The following is a 21,337-nucleotide window of genomic DNA, read 5'->3' on the forward strand; positions in this document are numbered from 1 at the left end:
CGCTGCCGGCGTACCCGACTGCCGCACATAGAGGGAAACGTCACATTTGTGCGTATGTCAGTTGGAGAATAGTGTGAACAGCGTATCTCACCCCAGCCCACTAAAATTACGTAAAAAAAGCCGACTACTACTACTTCCGGTTGTTTTTGTTGTCTCTTTCGTCTGTTTTTCCGGAAATCCCTTTAAAAAGTGTTAATTTTTTGTTCTTAAAGCATAAAGTCATCAATTATTTGACTATTTCGGCTTTATTAACGATCAAATGGAAGCGCTGGCTTAAGCTCTGATTACGGCTGAGGTTCAACACTAAAATACCCACTTTAGTTCATAAAACTAAAACACCAGAAACAGAAGGAAACTAAACATCGGTTATTTCCGTTATCCAATGTTTGACAAAAAATCTCGGATTTATTTTTAGCTACAATGTTTAGATTGACACAGTTCTGGTTTCAGAGTCGTACTTTCTATCTTTTACCCTGAAAAACAAAATAAGGTGGAAAAACAGCATAATATGGGCTATTTTGTAAGCCCAACCAGAGTTGGGTTGTGGGAGTGATCCAGCATACTAACATAGGTTTTTAAACTAAAAAAACAGCTGAAAGTGAATAAAAAATGTATACCATAATGACTGAACTATTAATGTCTTGGTTAAAATGAATGATTAAGCTTATAGAGGCAGTCGGTACACAGTTTTATACATTTTTATAATAGTATCAACACAACAATTGCATACATTCCATATACAGAATAGATTATGTTACCTCTGATCATCAGTTAAAATGATCTAAGATGTAAAAAAACAAAACAATGCAATTTAGTCTTTAACTGTTTTTTTTTAAAGGTGGAGATGAATTTTCATCCTTTTAAGCTCTTGTTGAGCTTGTTCCAAATATGTAACCCCATCCAAACAAAACTTCGACTAGTGATTTTCAGAGATGATGTTTATTTATAGTTTTATAAGTATGCCATGGACCACAGATTGGAACAAGCTCAGTCAGTCTATCATTAGGTTTGTTTACAATTTGGAACATCATACAGGCGTTTTGGTACACATTTATTCCTGCTAGCCGAAGGAGACCAAAGTGACGGAATAGATGGAGACTTGAACCATGACACAGCTTTTATTATCTTCTTTTGAAGGCTTTTATGTTTTTTGAGATAACTAGGGCAACTGTTGTACCATATTACAAGAATTAATGTGTGACTCAATGAGAGTTTTATACATTGTTAAAAGTGTGGATAACAATGCTTAATTTAAAAAACAGGCCAACATATTTAGATAGTGTGAAGTTAAAAATTTAAGCACTCATTTATAAGAACCACCAGGAACTTTGCAAAACATGTTCTCATTAATTCCTCATTTTTTAGTTTTGAGATTTATGTAATCAAATATTGATTATATAAACAGAATAAAATTAGTTTTGCTGATATTAAGAGATATCTTGTTACAGTTGAACAAAGTATTTATTTGATGTAATTCTGCATTTACTATTTCCTTCAGTTTCAAAGCACTTGTCTGTGGAAAAAACTGGTTTGTATCAGCAGCAAAAATAACTTTATGACATATTTTTAAAAGACCTTAGGAAGCCATTAATAAATTATGAAAAGTAATGGTCCCAAGATTGTTATAAGGAGAAAATTTCTTGTTATGAGATAACTTTCTCTCTTCCTGAGTCAGAAAATAATTCTGAATCTGAGCAGATACCTTATTCTAAAAAAGATTCATGAATTTAAACTGCTTTCTATGCCAAAACCTAAGAGGCAAGTGCTTTGTAAAGTTAGGATGTATATATGAACAGAAAATGTCTGAACGTTAAATATGAACCTAACTGACATAATTCAGCAGGTCTTGGTTGTTTCGGTGGTATTTTCTTCTCGGTGATGCAGAATCCATGCAGCCTGCAGCTGGAAGGATGCTGCTCTTTAATGGTGGAGCTTCAACCAGCAGAGGCGTCTACAGCGCTGAGGCTCCCTGGCCTGCAGGGGGCGTCGCTCCATGCACAGTTGACAGCTAAAGTTCTCCAGGATGTCTGGGAGCTCCTGCTGAACTCAAAGTGTCTGTGGCAAATTTTGCCTGTAGTTTTTTCTTCAAGTTTGATAAGTTGGATTACTTTATCATCATCTGGTGTGTGATGATCGATACCCAAGCACTGGATCCAGTTAATATGAGGCTTATGCACAGTTTTCAGGGGAACACAGCTCATATGCACATCTTCTCAAAAATATGCCAAATAGAGAGAAAATACGAAAGAGGCCAAATATAAAAATACACCCTCAGCACCAACAAACTGCATAATTCAAAACTGAAACTCAGCAGATTCACTTTAAGGTGACCTATTTGCTTCCTTAAACAAGTTAGGATAGATCTATGGTCTATACAAAACATGTTCTTTACAGTTTTTGCACAAATTCATTCTTAGAAAATGAACATTTGCCTATTTTGAGCTCCTTTTAGAATCAGCTTTTTTAGGACCTCTTGTCACTTTAAATGCAAATAAACTGCTGCTGGCCACGCACCCAAACTCAACGTTTACACTGGCACGTGAAACCAATGTGCAATTATACAACCATACGCCTTTGAAAAGGAAAAGTGGAGCCTCCTGCACAATCAACAAGGATCCAGCAAGTGGTTTCTGGATGGTAAGTCAACAAAACAACACTTGTCTTTTCCAGCAGCCATTGTACAGCACAGACCCAGCTCTGCTGGGGTTGCCAGGCAATAGGCTGGGCTTCCCTGATTGGTGACATGAAGATTGTTTTTGAAATGGCTCATTTTCCAGACACCAAAAATCATTAATTTATTGCCAAAAATAATAGCTGGGTGTTTATATATCAAGTACTTGGGCTGTTTTTAGAAGCACTAGAAACCCAAATGGAAGTATAAAAACATGCAAACACACAATATAAAATTTGTGTAAACCAGTTTTCCACAGCATAGACTGTGCATCTGTAGCTGAATGGATGTGGGATGATGTGCAGATATGATCACAAAGCATAACAACCCACAGAGCTGCTTCCTGCTGTCTAATGTTCAGCAGTAAGGGTCACCATCTGTCAGCTGCCTGCAGGATGATCCACCTTCATTCGCACCTTCAGGCCGACACCAGATAGTCGTTCTGAACTGGGAAACCAGCAAGCGACACTTTGAATCCTCGTTTGTTCCCCTCGATCACTGCATGGGTCCACAAATCATTAAATGTGTGAAGATCTCAGAGATTCTTCTGCATCATTCCAGAAGAAAACTCTTTGAAAATGACATGAGATCGGAAGTTGCACATATTGTTGGTCCTAAATTGCTTCCTGTTTTTTTTTTTTTTAAAGAAAATGTGATCATAATTAACTGATAAGTTTTTAATTTTTGCAGAAAATCTTTCCTCCATTTTCTAGACGCTTCACTTTCATGGAATATTTCTGCTTGTGTCCTAATAATTATTAAAATTAAAACAAGCATTTCTGAAAGTATACGTTCCAAATTGGTAAAAAAATAACAACAAACAACACCTTCATTTTTAATTTTTTTTTTTAAAGATTACATATTTTCTCACATTTTTACAAATTGGTGTGTTTTAGAAAACATTCAGACATGTTTGACCACTTATAAAAGAACCTGAAAATAATAATAATAAAGAAACAAAGCAAAGAAACATAGTTTGAGCCAAATTAACAGGTTTTTGGACTAAACTAAACTAAACTAAACTAAACTAATACTTAGAAAGTATTGAAAAAAAGACAAAAAATTCAGAATCTGTAATATAAATGTAGATAAAACTACATGTTTTGATGTTGTGATAGTTCAGAAATGAACAATTAGACAATAATATTTTTTGAGGAAAAGGGATATACATTACTATATAATGATGTAAATCATTTTAAATATTGTTGTGGTGGATATTAAAAAACATTCTCCCTGCTGGAGAGCAAATACAAATTGAGGATGAAATAATTTCAGTGTTTAAAAAGCAGCAACGGGACAGAATTTTTAAATATTGTTTTTATTAAATAATGAAATAACAGCAACAAAAATTTAAATTTAGGAATAACGTTGAACCATTTCATCATTGGCAGTAAGATCTAGTAAATGTGTTTAGTTGTAAAGTTTAATTGTAATTTTTGAGCCATTGCTGTATTATTTATTCATTCTGTCACACATGAAACTCAGACAAGAGAACAGTTTGAAGATTAACAGTGCTTGTAACTTAGCCACCAGCAGGGGGCGATCAAAGCAAAGCAGAATCCAAACCTGGCCTCCTTATTTAAATATAAACATGAGATTTAAAAAGTTCTGGTCATCATCTCCTGTTGTTCTTTTTTAACTTAAGAATAAAAAGGGTTTTGCTGTATTTATATAGTTTAAAATGTTCTATCAGAGAAATATGATCAGCTTTTCTTTCTGCTACTCAATAACTTTAACATGAAAAGAGAAAAAGGAGAATTTTATGTAACTCTTGGACATTATTAGCATTGAATGGAAAGAGACAGAATGCAACTTTCTCTTTCTTTCTTTGTTTTCATGTCGAAGAAAAAACTTCAGCTCTGCAGTATCCACTCTGGATTTCAGCTCCAACTAATTCATATTGGCTCTGAAAAACAGGAATTTCTGATCTCCAAATCAGTTTATTTTGAAAATAATTACACTTTTTGCTTTTAAATTACTAATCAATCAAGGCCCTTCTTACCTATCTGCCCTCATATTCTATTGAAAAAAAAACACAAGGTCCAGATCAAACTGATTCCCAGGTCTAAACTTAAAATCTCAAGGTCACAGCGTCTTCTCTGCTGAAGGTCCACAGATTCTGGAAGTGGTTTGGCTCTAAATATTAGATCTGCACAAACACTGGAACATTTTATATCTCTGGTGAAGAAACATGACGATGGCCTGACTGTTGACCTAAACATTTTTGTTTTTATTGTTTTGTGTTTCAATTCTCAATTACATTTTATTCCAGTAATGATCATAAATTTTATTTTTGTTGCATCTTAGTTTGTGAAGCACTTTGTGCACCATGAATATTGGAAATGCATGATATAAATAAACTTAAACTTTACCAGAACTAGCAAATAAAATAACTAACTAGAAGTACATAAGCAACAAAAAGGCCTGTAATGTTTTCTGTTGTGGTGAAGTCTACTGATTAATAAATGGTTTGCAAACAAATAATGAGTTTAATTGATTTCTCACAGCTTTATGATTTCACTATTTTGTACACTTGATTATAAACACTCATGATGTCTTCTTTAATAAACTTCAAAACTTAAATAGGCTTTTTTTTATGAGAGACTGCAAATTAAAATATTAATCTTTTAATAATTATTGATTTATAAATAACTGATTTCTGTCAGTTCTATAAAAGTGACACAATTAAAGGAAAAATAAAAAATATAGCAGTGGCATATTTGCACATTTCTTTGGTGCAACGTGAAAGAAAATTTGCACACGAAACTTCAAAAATTCACATTACTGCATGACTTCTGACTTCAATTTCCATATTTATTTACATTCAGAGGCTCTGATTTGCGACCAGACTGCAGTGAACAGAGGGTCAAACAGTGGGGATGGGAAGCAGAGCAGACTGGTTTGCTGCAGCAGTCACTGGGGACACTGGTGTATTTTTAGGGCCAGCATGTTGCGAGAAGCCGCCCGCTGGTTGGCGCGCCTGTCCAGCTGCCGAAGGAGCCGCATGGCGGGAGGGTTGAGTGGCATCACCACCAGACGTCTGTCGGTCCTGGGGGTTAGACGGCCCACGGCGGGGCCCCTTGCTGGCTCGCCAAGATGCTCGCTGTCGTTTGACGGCATTTAGGTCGCTGTAAACACGCAGCTGGAAGTAAGAAGAGGTAGGGAGGCAGTATGGAGCCACTGAGGGGAGTGTTAGAGAAAGTTTGAGACGCTTACACGAGTCCCCCAATTAGCGTCCAGTATTTACAGATGCTAATTGGGGGAGAAGTTTTATGTTCATGTACAAGACACCTGGAATCAGCTGTAGTTGTCATGCCAGGCCACTATATGGCGCTGTGGTTTTAGCACGTGATTGAATGCGCATGCGTTTTTGACCCCTAGCTTCCACCGTACAAGCTTCCACCCAACAAAGTACGTCTTGCTAAGTAAGATTAGCACTAGGTCAACATGTTTTTACTCAAGATAAAGTAAAAATTTGCCATCCAAGAAATGACTCAAGAGTAAAAACGTATGGTAAAAAGTCTACTCAAGTACTGAGTAACTGATCAAATTATCGATCATTTAATATTTAAAAAATTACATCATCACACAGACCAAAATATAAAGGTAAGTGGAAATGTTGGTATTTTAAGGACAAAAATGACAATAATTCATATAAAGAACAAAGAATAATAAATTTGGAAAATTATATTTTTTCCAAATCAGTTTCTTTCAATATAAAACTTACGAAACTTTAACAAAAACTGCAGGTGTCTGTGTTTGGTGAGTTTTTGGTTACAACATGTTTGTTCTTCATTCGGTGTAGTCGCAGAGGGTGGAGTATAAAGACATTTTACTAAAGTAACAATAGCAATACTTCATAATAAAAGGACTCAAGTAAAAGTAACAAGTACAGCAGAGTAAAAACACTCCTACTCAAGTAAATATAGCTGATTAAATGTAACTATTAACTACCCAACTCTGATCAGCAGTAACCCGTCTCCCGTGAAAGAATTGCTCATGTACGAATTGAATAGTCAATATTCAATATATATTGAGTATTCACTGATCTACGATTCAGAACAGCCCAGCATTCTGGGAGATGTAGTCTTAGGAAATGCTTTAACCTATCAAGCTAGGTTGGTGGAATCAACTAACTCACTCGCTCTTTGGTTACCCAGCAACTTACTCGCCCTTTGGTTACCTAGCAACAGCCCCTTGAGTAACTTGCGCAGCAGCAGTTGAAAGGTTTTGCTGCCGTACCTTTTAAAAATAAACGGTATGGAGTAAAAACTGTGGATAAAAGAGGAAAGGTCCTGCCACCAGTTTGGCAGTATTTCATTTATTTAAAACAAAAAGCTAATCAGTAATTATTGATATTGGCTGATATGAAACGCTTATATTGGGATAAGTTCTTCAGCTAATATCGTATAGCCCTATACATTTACATAATCTTACAACAGATATTTACTATCAAGAATTATTAATGTTCTTTTTACAACAGGTATTGTTATATATGTGGCTCTAATTACATGTTATCTATCTGGACTGAGGGAGAAAATGTCTCTGGATTGTAAAGACGCGCTTTAAAAGCTAAGCGGTCTGAAACAGTATGGCTCTCGCTGTTGGCTGGATGAGGAAGTGGGGATTCAAGACTATTTGCTGTCAAAGATGTAAGAAAAAAAAAAAAAAAATTCAGCGTTTGTATTTTTTCTGAAGACAGAAGGTTGCGGCTTCACTCTGAAACTTTACACTGTGATGGACAGCACTGTGTTAAATATATTTTCTATTCACCAGGAAATTGTGGATCCTGTCAGTGAATGAAATCAGTCAAAATCTGATCAGAGAGGTTAAAATGTGAGTGGATCTCATCCACCTTGAAGAACTAAACTGTTTTATACTAATTACGGCAATCAGTCAAGTATTTATTCCACCTTCTCCGAGTTGTGCTGATGTGGAGCAGATTTTTTTTCTGTGAGGCTTGTTTTGTTTGTGTTACTGAACAAATCATTTAACATGTATACCAGAGGAGATTTTCATGAGCGCAGCTCGACTGTTAAAGCTGCGTTCAAAGCTCCTGGGAGGATCTTCTCGACCTTCACACCTCGGTTTGGTTTTAACGGATCGATACCTTTGGTTTCCTCTGATCAGTGCCTGCGTTGCTCATGGATTATTTACTGATGTTGGTCTTACCTGCAGCCAGTCAATAATTCAGACTGAAAACCTCAGTCCTGCTGAAGATTCCTGGATTATTATTATTTACTGGTAAACTAAATTAATGCTAAAAGAGGAAATATGAAAACTTTGATTTGTAAAACTGCATGAACCCAGATGCGACAGATGGCTATGGAAAACAAATTGATTTCACAATTTGTTTGAAACCATTAAAACTGCAAATAAACATGAGATTAAAATCTGATTTGATTTATTTAACACCTGAACAATAACTGACTGAAAACAACTGTTTATCAACTCAATCTCAGATGTTTTCAGAATTAGGATTCTGTTCAGAATCTATAAGTTTTTGAAGTCAAGAACTTTTTGAGAATCGGGATCCTGTTCAGAGTCAGGAATGTGGTCGACATCTGAAATCTCTCAGGAAAGAGTTCAAATTATGACATATTTTCAGAATCAAGACTGAGTTTAAAACCAGAAATCAAGAATCTGAATTTAGATTCAAGAATCTTTTGAGAATATTAAATTTTTTCAGTCAGGATCTAGAAATCACGCAACTTGTTGAGAATCCGGAATCTGTTCAGAATATCAAATTTATTCACAGTCAGGATCTAGAAACTGTTCCAAATTAAAGTACTTGTTGATATTCAGGAATCTGTTCAAAATATCAAATTTGTTCTGAATCCTGAATCTATTGAGGATCTGGAAACTTGTCAGGACCAGGAACCTGTTCAGGGTTAAGACAAAAGGCCAAAAACACAAAATATTACCAAGTATTTTTGTTTAGATTTTAGTTCAAATACCTCAGTACACTTGAAATAAAACAAAACTAACTTACAAGTAACATTTGAGCAAGATATGATCTGGTTTTAAGGCAATAATTTTGTAATATTGATGTAAAAGTTTTGGTTCCACTGACTTATAACATGAGAAAAGTATATTTTTATAAGTGAAATAATCTGCCAGTGGAACCAGAACTTTTTCATTGATATTAAGGAATAACTGACTTAAAACGAGCTCCTATATCTTGCTGAAATGGTCATTGTAAGTTAGTTTTGTCTTCTTTCAAGTGTAATGAGATATTTTCACCAAAAATAGTTGGTGTGCTAAATTTTGTGTTTTTGCAGTGTTTCTGGAATCTATTCCGAATCAACAGTCTGAGATTCAGGAATCTGTTCAGAATCTGAATAGAGCGATTGATCTGTTCATTCAATCTTTTCAGAATCAAGAATCAGAGTTTGGCATCAATCCAGATCAGATTAAATCTAGATTAAAACTGGAACAAAAATTATAGAAAAATCTGTTTCAAGGGAAGAAAAATGTGAGAAATGAAGGTTTTATTTTAAATTATGGCCCAATGTTCAGTAAACATTTTGAGTCTACTAAACAGAGCTGCACAATTAGACCTGCAGATGTTTGTTAAACAGCCGGTAGTTGAAGGTAACACTGCAAAAACAGAAAATCTTGCCAGGTATTTTGGTCTAGTTTCTAGTGCAAATATCTTAGCACACCTGAAATAAGACAAAACTAACTTAAAAGTAACTTTCTAGGCAAGATATAGAAGCTTGTTTTAAGTAAATATATCCTTAATATTGAAAAATACTTGTTCCATTGGCAGATAAATTAATTTATAACCATGGAAAAATGTCTTGTTATAAGTGAAATAATCTGTCAACAGAACTAGTATTTTTTTAAAATCAGTATTAAGGAATTATCTACTTACACATATTTCTAAAAGGTTACTTTTACATTACTTTATTTCAAGTGTACTAAGATATTTTCACTATAAACTAGACCCAAAACTACTTGGTAAGATTTTCTGTTTTTGCAGTGAACAAAACATATCAGCTCAATTCAAAATCAAATTTGGATGGATGGATTTTTATCCGTCAGCCGATGATGCTGAGTCTGAACTGGCATTGAGTAACCGTCTCCCTCGCAGTGAGCAACACGTTTCACCACACAGAGACGCCTTGGTGTTTCACATTTAAAACCACTCTGTGTTGAGCCACAGCAATTTAACACCTAGAGACAAGTTTTCATCCAGTTTGAAGCAAATGTTATTTTCCAGAAAACTGAAGTAGATCGTCTTTTTCTTTGAGGTTTAAAACTCTTAAAAGGAAAAATTCTATAAAAACCAATAAATATTTAGTTTTGTGCTTTGTTTTGGGTCCAGTCGTTGGTTTTAAATGTACGCTCTGTTGGGAAAACTGAATTAGATTTTTTATTTCGAAGCCTTCTCAACCTGTCCTCCGTGAGTAGAAATAGCTGCTCAATTTGTTAAAACATTATTGATTTTCTGTGTTTTTAAATCAAGTTTATATAGCTGAAGTCATATTCAGACTATAAAATCATCACCTGTCAGACAGAAAACTTTACTTTAAAACTTTGATGCAGCAGGATCTCTCACCTGTGCTCGAATCTAACAGATTGCCTGAAATGTAACATAAAAGGTTCAGTAAAATTTGATCTATTAAACAAATTTTTGAATTTTAAAGATTTTGGAAAATCTGGATTTTTTTTCACCAATACTTTGATTTCCATAATTCAGAGTGATGTCAGCGCGCCCAGAGCCGCCATCTTGTTTGACAATCGTTTTTTTACAGCTTCTGCTTATTTGGACTTTGAATTCGGGTTAACTCTACGACAAAGTAGCAGGACCAGGCTGAGATTATTTTTCAATTATGAGGATAAAGTCAGAATATTAGGAGAAGGAAGTAGTAATTTTATGAGAACTCTTGCACAAAAATACCAAAAAATCAAAATGAGGAATGTTGAACATCTTGTAAAGTTATACTATAATATAGATTTCACAAATAAGAAAATACTTCATCTTTTAACAGATGAATCAGCAAAAGTCCTGCTACTGATAGCATCAAATTATTATCAGTGTGACAGGACTTTGAAACAGCTGCCACATTAGATCTCAATAACTTTATAGAAGCAATTTTCTAATTAAGGCGACTTTTTCTCTTCTAATTTTCAGACTTTTTTATTTTTGCGTCTTTAATCTGCAACATCATAGTCACTAAGCAATTTTTAGAAATTTAGTAGCCTGATTGTAATACTCCATTGTACAAGTCACGGGATGATTGAAATAAAACCAACTTTTTGAGAATATTTTCTTTCATTTGTATCGTTTTAATTTTACCAATACTTCCTTAATATTGATGAAAATGATCTAGTTCCACCAGCAGATTATTTTACTTATAACATGGGAAAATATCTTGTTACAAGTAGAATAATCTGCCAGTGGAAGATAGGATGTTTTAAAAAAAAAATCAATAATAAAGAATTATTTACTCAAAATAAGCTCCTATATCTTGCTGAAAAGTTACTTGTAAATTAGTTTTGTCTTATATCAAGTGTATTCAGACATTTGCCAAGAATCTAGACACAAAGTACTTGGTAATATTTTCTGTTTTTAATTGTATTGCCCAGCAATACTTTATATTTATTAATATTTATCCGTCTTGTGTATTTTTTAATATTTCAGAAAACACAAACTCCAATAATGGCACATTAGTAACCCACAGCACTGATGCGTCGTTTTGGCCCTTTTGAAACTGATCTTTGCTTTAAAGAAGCAGCTTAATAAACTCGAATGATAAAAAAAATAATATGTGATCTACTCTGCACTGCAAAATCGCACCAAATATTTTTGGTCTAGTTTCTTGTGCAAATACTTCACTAAACATGAAACAAGACAAAAGTAATGTACACGTAACTATTCAGCAAGAGGGAGTTTATTTTAAGTAAATGATTCTTTATTATTGATGGAAAAGTGCTAGCTCCACTGGCAGATTATTTTACTTATAACATGGGAAAATATCTTGTTACAAGTAAAATAATCTGCAAGAGGAACTAGAACTTTTTCATCAATAATAAGGAATTATTTACGTAAAATAAGCTCCTATATTTAGCTGAAAAGCTAATTGTAAATTAGTTTTGTCTTAATTTAAGTACACTAAGAAATTTGCACTAGAAACCAGATAAAAAATATTTGGTATGGTTTTGTGTTTTTCCGTTTTTGCAGTGCGGCTGCGGGAACCTTCTGCCAACAAACGCAGGCGCTCACTTCCATCTTAATAAAACTATTTTTTAATCAATGACATGTCATGTTGGGTGCAGAAACGCACTACAAAGGTTACATCTGATCAACATAGAAAAGCTGTGAAACTGTCTCGGGGGGGGGGGGTCAAAGTTCAGCAGGATTCTCTGAGCAGCTACACGTTCGTCATGCCTCTCTTTAGCTCCTGCAGCTCTGTCTGGCTCTGGCTGCGCAGTCGGCAGTCCCTGGCTGCGGCCTCGGCCCGCTGCAGCATCTTCTGCTGTAATCCGTTAATGTGTGAGCCGCCCTGCAGGGGCCCCAGCGGCCTGAAGCTGGAGTATCCAGGGATGAACGGGGAGGCGTAGTACAGGTGCCTCGGCAGGGCGGGGCCGTGGCTCAGAGAGCTCCGCCCCCTGCTCTGCGGCGAGTCGCTACTTCCTGTGTTTTTGTCCACAGACGTTGCAATTTCTGCCAGGGACCACAGTTTGGGCTTCGGGGCTGGGTTCGGCCCCTGGGTGGCGCCGCAAGAATCCAAGGAGCTCGGTGATGACGTACGCTTGGTTTCAGAGGCTCTGAGGGCCTCCAGGGGCCCGCTGTGAGGAGGGGCCGCAACATGGGGCAACCTCTGGTCCAAAGGGGCCCGGTCGATGCCGGGGTCCTCCCGGAACGCCAACCGGCTGGAATCTGAGGCAGAGGGGTGATGGACGCCTGTGGAGAGAAGAGAAATGGATCAGAATAAGAAAAAATAAAATAAACAAAACAGAATCGATCAGAAACAGAAAAATCTGGATCAGAACCAGGGAGGCAAATTAATCGATTTATTAACAAATATAGCTGTATGGATATCTTACAGGAGACTTTAGATAGTAAGCAACTTAACAAGAAATTAATTTAATAGATATAATTTGTAAAGAGCAGAAATTGTGACATGAGATGTGTAAATATGTGACATATTTGGATGAGACAGTTATGGGTATGATTTAATAAGTTTGCCTTTTTTATTATTTTTTCTGTGACATTTTACTTTTTCTATGTAAAGATTTTATTTCATTTCAAAGTTAGTTCCAATCGATTAACTAATAACGTCCGCTTAGGCCTTCTTTTAGTGTCGTATTTTGGCCGCCATCCTGTAGAGGGCGCCGCTGGTTATTAAGCGGAGCCGTTGATACAGAAACAAAGATGGCGGCGGTTTCTCAGCACGAAAAAGAAAAACGATACAAACAGAGTCCGGTTTGGGATGGAAAACGCAATTTATGCGGTGTTGCTTACACCCGACAAGTTAAGTTTTACTTTAGTATCTTTCAGCTGAGCTGCATGACGAAGCAAACCAAAAATAATTGATGTGGTGCGAAGACGAGCGTGTGAAGAAAAAGAGCGGAAGAGAAAACAGAAAATGTGATTGATTGATTATGAAAAAGAAACCGTGATGTCAGCAAGCACTTCTGAGTGAAAGCTCTTCACAGAGTTTTGGCTTTCTTTTAAAAACCACAAATAGTACTTTGAATATCTATTTTCTTTCAGGATTGATTGTCTTCTTTTATTTGTTTAATCAGCAACCTAAGAGGTTCCTGTTTTGTTATATTTTATAAATATGTCTCAGTGTAATAACTTGAGAAAACCACAATTATCTGCTTATTCAGTCAGTATTTAAGACAGCTGACAAAAATGCTCAAATGTAATGTCTTTTTAAATTCAGCGTATTATGAAAACGTCCTTAAGACATTCTCCCCTCTTGATATGAGAAAACTCATTTTTTTTAAGAAAACGGCTACTTATCATTTATGATCAGATTAATCAACTTTAGATAAAATCACTAATCAATAACTTTCATCCTGATCAGAACAGAACAGTCCAAGCTGAAACAAAACAAACTGGGCCCAAACTGACAAGTTTGTACAATAAATTAATTAGAGCAGGTCCAGTCTAAGCAAACTGGGTCAGTCAGTATCAGTGATACCAATACCGATATGATACTTTTTTATTGATATATCATCAAACTTATGACTTTTAGGTGATTTTGTAGTTTTTCCCTTTGAATTATTTTGTTAAAACTTCGGACAGAACTTGAATGACGTTTACATGTATCTACAAAATACTTCAATAACGTATTAATATAATAAACAAAAATAATAGAACAGAACAATTTTGTGTGGGATTTTTCAGAATTAAAGTGCAAAAAATTTATTTTTTTTATTTGAGAGCAAATCAAAACTAAATCTTTTTGAGAAACTGCAGTACAAACGTGAGGATAAATTAAATAGAAATTCAGTATGATATATTTTGAAGCTGAAGTATTAATCTTGCCACGCTAATTATCTATTCGATACTGATATGGTGTCAATATTCTGGATTGATCTGCTCACCTCTATAGAATAGAATAAAATGTTCCGGGCCAATAAATGGGGATATTTTTTCTAATTTTAATACAAACAGACAAAAAAGCTAAATAAATCAGAAAACAGAATTCCGGCTGTCTGTTGGTCAGAACCAATCAATCTGTAAACTTTTTAAAATTCTGGATATTCATTTTTACTTTTGGAGATAAAGAAATTAATCAGAAATTCCTGCAGCAGGAAATTAAAAACCAACAAATACACAAGATGAACTTAGAACGTTGTTAAAATCAGAAATCCTGATGATCAGATTTTTGGTTTCAGTCTCGTTGAAACGTCAGGAAAATCAGATTCTCATCCAGGATTCAGTCGGATCGAAAATTAAACCTCAGAATAGATTCACCTCATCTATTTATCTGAACCTGCCGGACTTTCTATGAACAGAGCAGATCGGAAAAACATGGGAATAAAAGATTATCTGTTATTTATCCTAATATCAAAGTTTCTTTCAGCAGACTGAATAAAAAAAATCCTCTTCAAATACTAAAAATGATGAAGCTTGTCAGATTTTAAAGACAAAAATTATTTAAACTCGGACAAATCTGATTATTTTAGTGTTTTTCTATTTATCTGCACATTTTTCCAGATTTTTCTTGTAAAATGCGGCATCCAATCTATGGAAAACAGATTTTTATACTGTTGGATATTTTCAGAAAATAAAAGCTTCAGATGAAATAAACGTCCTGCTTCCTTCTCGCCGTCTCTGGGAATCTGTTTCTGCAGCTGCACCCTCCAGCTCCATCCTCTCTGCTTTCTCTCTTCCAGGTGTGAAAACCCTCCACAGTCCAATTCATCTTCACGTCTGCTTCGGTCTAAGGCTGCAACTACCGATTAATTTAGTTAGTGATTAATCAATTATTCTGGCAATTAATTGCATAAAAATAACTGCCACATTCTGTAGATTTTTTTTATCTAGGCCTTTTTATGCAATTTTACAAATACATTTAAAGATGCAAGTAAATAATTTCCTTTTTAAATAAGAAAATAAACATTTTATTGCTCAAAATCCGATAACATTGCTTCAGTTGACGCCAGATCTTTGGCATAAAACCCCCAAAATGTAAGTAGTTTTTGTGTAGTTTTGGCTTCATTTCTGCTCTGAGTTTGTTCTTTCAGCAAATGGCCTTTTATTGGACTCTTTGTACTCCAGTTAATGATTAATTAATTACTGAATTAGTTGACGATTATTTCACTAATCAATTAATCACGATTAATCAATTATTTTACATAACTCTCTGAGTTACCTAAAATAACTTTGAAGAATTTTGAATGTATAAGAGTTGCAGAATTTATTTTTCTTTGGGATCAATAAAATATATGTGAATTTGAATTTAAAACAGAAGTGATCAGTTAGTTGATGATTGAGTAATCGATTAATCGGTGCAGCTGACCCTCCTGTAACCGCTCACCGCTGTCGCTCCGCAGCTCCGTCTCCTCCTCGGTCAGCTTCAGTGGCTCGTCGTCTTCCTCGGTGCGCTCCAGGTCGATGGCGTCCTCCTCCTCCTCGTCCTCGCTCCGGTTCCGCGGCGTCCATGTCATCTTGTTCTCCTTCTTCAGCCGCCGCCGAGCGTTGGCGAACCAGGTGGAGACCTGCGTCAGCGTCATCTTGGTGATGATGGCCAGCATGATCTTCTCCCCCTTGGTGGGGTACGGGTTCTTCCGATGCTCGTTCAGCCAGGCCTTGAGCGTGGCCGTGGCGTCCCGCGTGGCGTTCTTCCTGTAGGTCGGGTCTCCGTACGGGTAGGCCCCCAGGGGCCCGAAGGCATGGTAGTCCAAGGATCCGGAGACACCGGAGGACGGATCGTAGCCCGGGTTCTGCAACATTAAAAACTCACTTTAGTCTGGGGAGACGCTGAAGCAGATTCCTAATCTGGATGGGATTATTTCAGTGAGGAAAACAGAAGGAATTTAATCTGATCTGTGCCCAAGGCAGTGAAGATGCAGAAACAACCTACAGATGACCAGCACTTCAGTTTTTCATCATTCACAATATTATTGTCAAATTCAACAAACAAAAGAAAAAAAGAAAAAAAAAGAAGACATATGGTTGCTGAGTCAAACAAAAACACTTAAAGGTAAAAATACAAAATATGAGGAGAGATTAAAGATTACAGACTGGAATTATGGCTGGACATTCAAATTTATTCACTTTTAAATGTATAAATTTATATAACTTCACCTTCCTAAAGTCAGGTTTTGCCAAATGTTATTTTCTTTTTGCCTAACATATTTTTGAAAAAAAAGAGGTTGTGATTTTTTTTAGCCAAAAAATGATTTGGACCATCATTTTATAAAGGCAATGATAATGTATGGCTTTTATCTATGTCTGCTTAGTTTACTGTCATTTTTACAAGTTGAGGAATTTGGTACTGTGCTTTGTTGTCTGACATAAAGCTATCTATCTATCTATCTATCTATCTATCTATCTATCTATCTATCTATCTATCTATCTATCTATCTATCTATCTATCTATCTATCTATCTATCTATCTATCTATCTATCTACAGCTTTGATTTATCTAAATAGTTCATATAGAAGTTGGAGCAAATATTTATGTTTTACATTTCTTACTTTAAATCTTCAAAACATTCTCTAAAGTCAGTTTTTACGCACACATTTCTAATTTTCAGCTCCTGTGAGACTTTTCTTTCACTTTCTGTCCCGCACCTGAACGCAGAAAGCAGAACCCCCGCAGCTCGGACCAGACACTCACCATGAAGGAGCTGATGGTGGCGGCGGCCCGCGGCTCTCCTCCGTACGGCGAGTGGGAGCTGAATCCGGGGGAGGAGGTCGCGGATGAGGAGTACGGAGCGAAGGCTGAGCCCTCGGTCCTCTGACCCAGGATGATCCCGGAGCTGAAGGGCAGAGCCAGGGACACGGGGGGCTGGAAGAGGAACCCCTGAGGATAAGCCATGACGGAGCCGGACACTTTTACGCACAGACGAGCTCACATCGGAGAGTTTCCCCGCTCAGAAGGAGGAGAGCGCGGACAGGCGCATCCAGGAGCATCGCAGGTGCGTTCAGGTGCAGGCTGAGTTTCTGCAACCGCTTCTCCACTCCGGCTGCCGCGGAACCCACGGACACACTGAAGACACGCAAAGGGAGGAGAGGCTGAGCTCCTCCTCCTCCTCAGACACGCACCTCCTTCACTTTCTGACGCTCCCGCCTCAGCAGACCCATGCACTTAGGAGAACACCTGAGTCCCGGACAAAGCTTTGTGGTTCCCAACCTGAGGTTCTGGGACTCTGGGTTTAGCTCCTAGCAGGGAAGGAGGTCAATTTCTTTCTTTCAAACTTTCAAAAGAAAGTTTTTAAAAACTTTCCTTTGAAAATAAAAATCTGTTTCATAATTAAAAAGTGTCATGAGCTAAACCCGCAGCTATCACTAAACATCAATTCAATTAAAAAATATATTTTACTTATAAGTGCTGAAAAAGTTAATTTATAATGTCATCAAACACAGAATATGGAAAGAGTGACAACAGAGTGACGCAGATAAAGGAAAAAAGCTACTGTCAAGTTTCTGTGATGCAAATGGTGCATTCAGTGAACATGGAAAAAAGAATGTTGCATTCACTGTCACAATGGAACAAAATGCTCCACTCACTTTTCTTACTTAATTCGCTGAACTCACTGTAGTTGCTGGTAAGAAAGATGCTGCATTCACAGTCTTTATTGGACAAAATGCTGATTGTCATCATTGAGCATAATTATATTTTCACTGTTTTTGCCAAACAAAATGCAACGTTTACTGTCATCAGGGAAAAAATGCTACAGCCATTCCAGGGGAAAAAACAGGATTTGATGTAATTTTAGAACATCTCTAGATGTTAACATGGAAGAAAATGCTGTAGTTAATATAATTGTTTAACAAAATAATGTGTTTTTAACAAATGAATGTATTCAACCAAACAACATGTTCACTGTCATTGACAAATTGCATTTAACTATTAGATTTCTTTGTTTTAGTGTTGTCTTTTTGACCATTCTGTTTTGTTAGAAGTTATGCAAAAAGGTAAAAAAAAATTTTTAAGTACAATTTCTAAACAAAATAGATTATTTGTGGCCTATTAGATGATAAAATACAGTAAAAACAAATCCATGCTGAACTTTGCAAAGTTGTAATCAGCTTTTTGTAAAGATGTTTTGAATTCATTCTTTCCAAAACAATAAAACCAGGAATAGTGATCAGAGTGACAGTTATATTTCTGTCTGTTGCATTTTAATCTAGAATATTTGATTATTAATGTCACCAGCTGAAATGTTCAGAGTGACACCAGGAGTCTGATTCCCTGCGGGGTGTGTTCAAATGAACGTGACTCTTTGTGCTCATTGAAGTCGTAGAGTAAAAGATCTGAGTGTTAATCTGATTTGTAGACTATAATTAGCAGAGCAGAAGGCTTTTCTCTCAGCAGGAAGAGAGTGAAAGGTCAGTCCGTCACTGCTCCTCAGTGGTGTGTTTGCTGTCAGGAAGAGAAGTGGGTTTCCTCTGTTTGGATGAGCAGCATCAAGCCGGACTCTTCACATCTACAGGCGAGAGTTCAGTTGGAGGGCCAAGCTTTATATTTCTCACCTGGTGAGTCTGATTACACCTCAGCAGATCCCTAACTGTCTGCTCTATGTTCAGTCCATACAGGCTGATAAATACTCTTTGGAGTAACTATGGAGAGATGGATCATTTATGAGAGTTTTTTTAAAAGATGGAAGCCACCTTTTCCTGTCTTTGCTACAGTAGAGACCAACAACGAAGCTTTTGTCTTTGTTTCTGCATGAAGAAAATCCTAAAAAGTTTCAGTTCATTGTTAGGAATGAAGAAAAGTTCAACCTGATGCTGGTATAGATAAAGTTCAGGGGCGTATTGAAATGACTTTAATAGTTGACACAAGATTGAACTGAAAGCAAGAGTTGGAGGTTTGGTGTGTTCAGGGTTTTGGACATTTTGGAGCCTTTCAAGCGCTTTAGTGAATTACCCAAACAAGACATTGTAGCAGTTATTCAGAAAAGAGATTGTGAAAGTAGTTTCAATAAAGTTTTTTTTTGTTTTTATTGTGTTCAGTGTTGAAGAAGGACACCAAAACTAAAGATCTCAGAGGACAGGCAGAGGAGCCTTTCCAGGAAGCTCCTATAGGGAATATCAGTTTTCCTGATGATCTGCAGACATCCAGGCTTTGATATCCTACAACATAGTTTAGTAAAGAGTGCAAAGGTTTTGGTTATGATATAGATTTATGTTTAGGTATTTTATCAATGAAACTGCAGAGCATTGTGGAAAATAATTTGAAAAAGGTGAATCATGTAAATAAAAGAAAGGTAGTAGACTGAGTACACGGCCCTGAGGTACTCCATGTTTGACTGACAGGCTTTTAAACAACTGGGAAGGTGAGTGAGTGACAAGAAAACCAGGTTTAATTAATTAGTGTAATCCAGTGCAATTGAGGAAGAATGTCAGCAGGGATGGTAACATTAAAAAACAGACATGAAGGAACAAAACAGGTCGAAAACAACTAAAAAAATCAACACAAACGAATGAACAAATTACAAAACATCAATGGAACAAAAACCAGAAACTCAAAATAACCAATTTTAGTTGTTTTCAACAAACAACAAAACTCTTGCCTTTTCCAGCATCCATTGTACAGCGCATGCAGCAGAAAAAACAGCTGACCACATGTGCAGGAGCTCAGCTTGGGTTGCTAGGTAACAGGCTGAACCCAGCTGGGGTTGTTAGGTAACGGGGTTGGGCTTCGTTGGAGTAATGAAGCTTTTTGAATCGGCTCATTTTTCAGACACCAAAACACATTAACTTACAGTAGAGATACAAATGGAAGTACAAAAACATGCAAAATGGGAATTTTGCATTCTAAGTGCCCTTTAATTAATTCTGGTACTTATATATTGTCAGTACTACATATTATTTGGGCTGATTTAAAACATGAAAAAACCCTAAAATAGCAGTGGACATCTACTATTTTGAAGGCAAATTAAATCAATACTTTTTACCAAAAAAATATTAGCTCCACACCAAATATCAGAAGATGCAGTTCAAGTCGACCAGAAGTCGGTGTCATGACTGAGATGATAATCTGTTCACCAGCAGGAACACCCGGCTCAGTTTTTCTGCTGAATCAGCTGAAAGTCTCTCTGTTTAAAGCATGAAAACATCTCGGCGCCGAACGAAGGTTGATTCGACCCAATGAAGCCAGAGTAATATGCGGAGCTCCTCACCAGCCTGGCTGCATTGATTGGTGAAATGATGTGAGCTGCTCCTCTGCAGCAGCAGCAGATTGAATGGTATTTTCACGCTTCTTTAAGCACCTTTCATTAGAACCCTCCGTGGCAGGACAGGTGAACAATCTTCTTCTACTTCTGCTTCTCCTGCAGGAGGAAGCAGTGGCTCAGAAAAAGGTCTAATTACTCTTTCATCATTGCAGAGTGGAGACCCCAGCAGGCCTGATATAACTCTGTGGTGCAGCTTTATCTTAACAAAAAGTTATGTCCACAATTTGCATGAACAAAGTTGAATATTCAGGGAAATGTGCAGCTATTCTCAGAGGTACTTTGTGAGGGTTTTCACATGAAAGGAGCTTGGTTTGTTTTCCTGCAGCAGCTCATAAATGAGCTCAGCCCGCGGGGCAAATGTCCAGAGGTTACATAAAGACAGTGTGTTTAATTAATTGGAAAACACTCTTCTTTAATAGTTATTATTCAAGTCTGAAATGTGCTCCTTGTTATCTGAGCTCAGACATAATTACCACCCCTGGGACTCCTCTGCTAAGTGTTAGCAGCGAGATTCTGCACAGAGCACATAACAATTTCAGTGATGTAAAGGTCTCCTGTTAGTTTACGCGCTGCAGTTCTCTGAATTTTATCTGTCATTGAGCAAACAGGGAAACTTCTGAGAAACAGGAACCACAAGATCTATTAATGTGTGCTTCTGATTACATCAACCATCATGTCTCGATTTTAAGTTTTTCTCTCTCAATTGTTCGGCTTAGTTAACAAAAGATGGCCAGAGGCCCATAGACTCATACATTTAGTTACCTTCTTGCTGCATCACAGTCTTTGCAG

At 36.7% G+C, this 21,337-nt stretch overlaps 1 protein-coding gene across 1 annotated transcript; it reads right to left on the minus strand.

Annotated features, from left to right (window-relative positions):
* Positions 1–11,908: 11,908 nt before the first annotated feature.
* LOC114151253 (iroquois-class homeodomain protein IRX-5-like) lies at positions 11,909–18,054 on the minus strand. Its single transcript, XM_028028353.1, has 3 exons — positions 16,984–18,054; positions 15,679–16,084; positions 11,909–12,584 (listed from the first exon to the last, which is right to left on the minus strand). The coding sequence occupies exons 1-3, from the start codon at positions 17,182–17,184 to the stop codon at positions 12,052–12,054; spliced, it is 1,140 nt and encodes a 379-aa protein (XP_027884154.1). The 5' UTR covers positions 17,185–18,054; the 3' UTR covers positions 11,909–12,051.
* Positions 18,055–21,337: the final 3,283 nt, after the last annotated feature.

The sequence above is a fragment of the Xiphophorus couchianus genome, chromosome 2 (genome assembly GCF_001444195.1).
Source record: "Xiphophorus couchianus chromosome 2, X_couchianus-1.0, whole genome shotgun sequence".
Classification (NCBI taxonomy): Eukaryota; Metazoa; Chordata; class Actinopteri; order Cyprinodontiformes; family Poeciliidae; genus Xiphophorus; species Xiphophorus couchianus.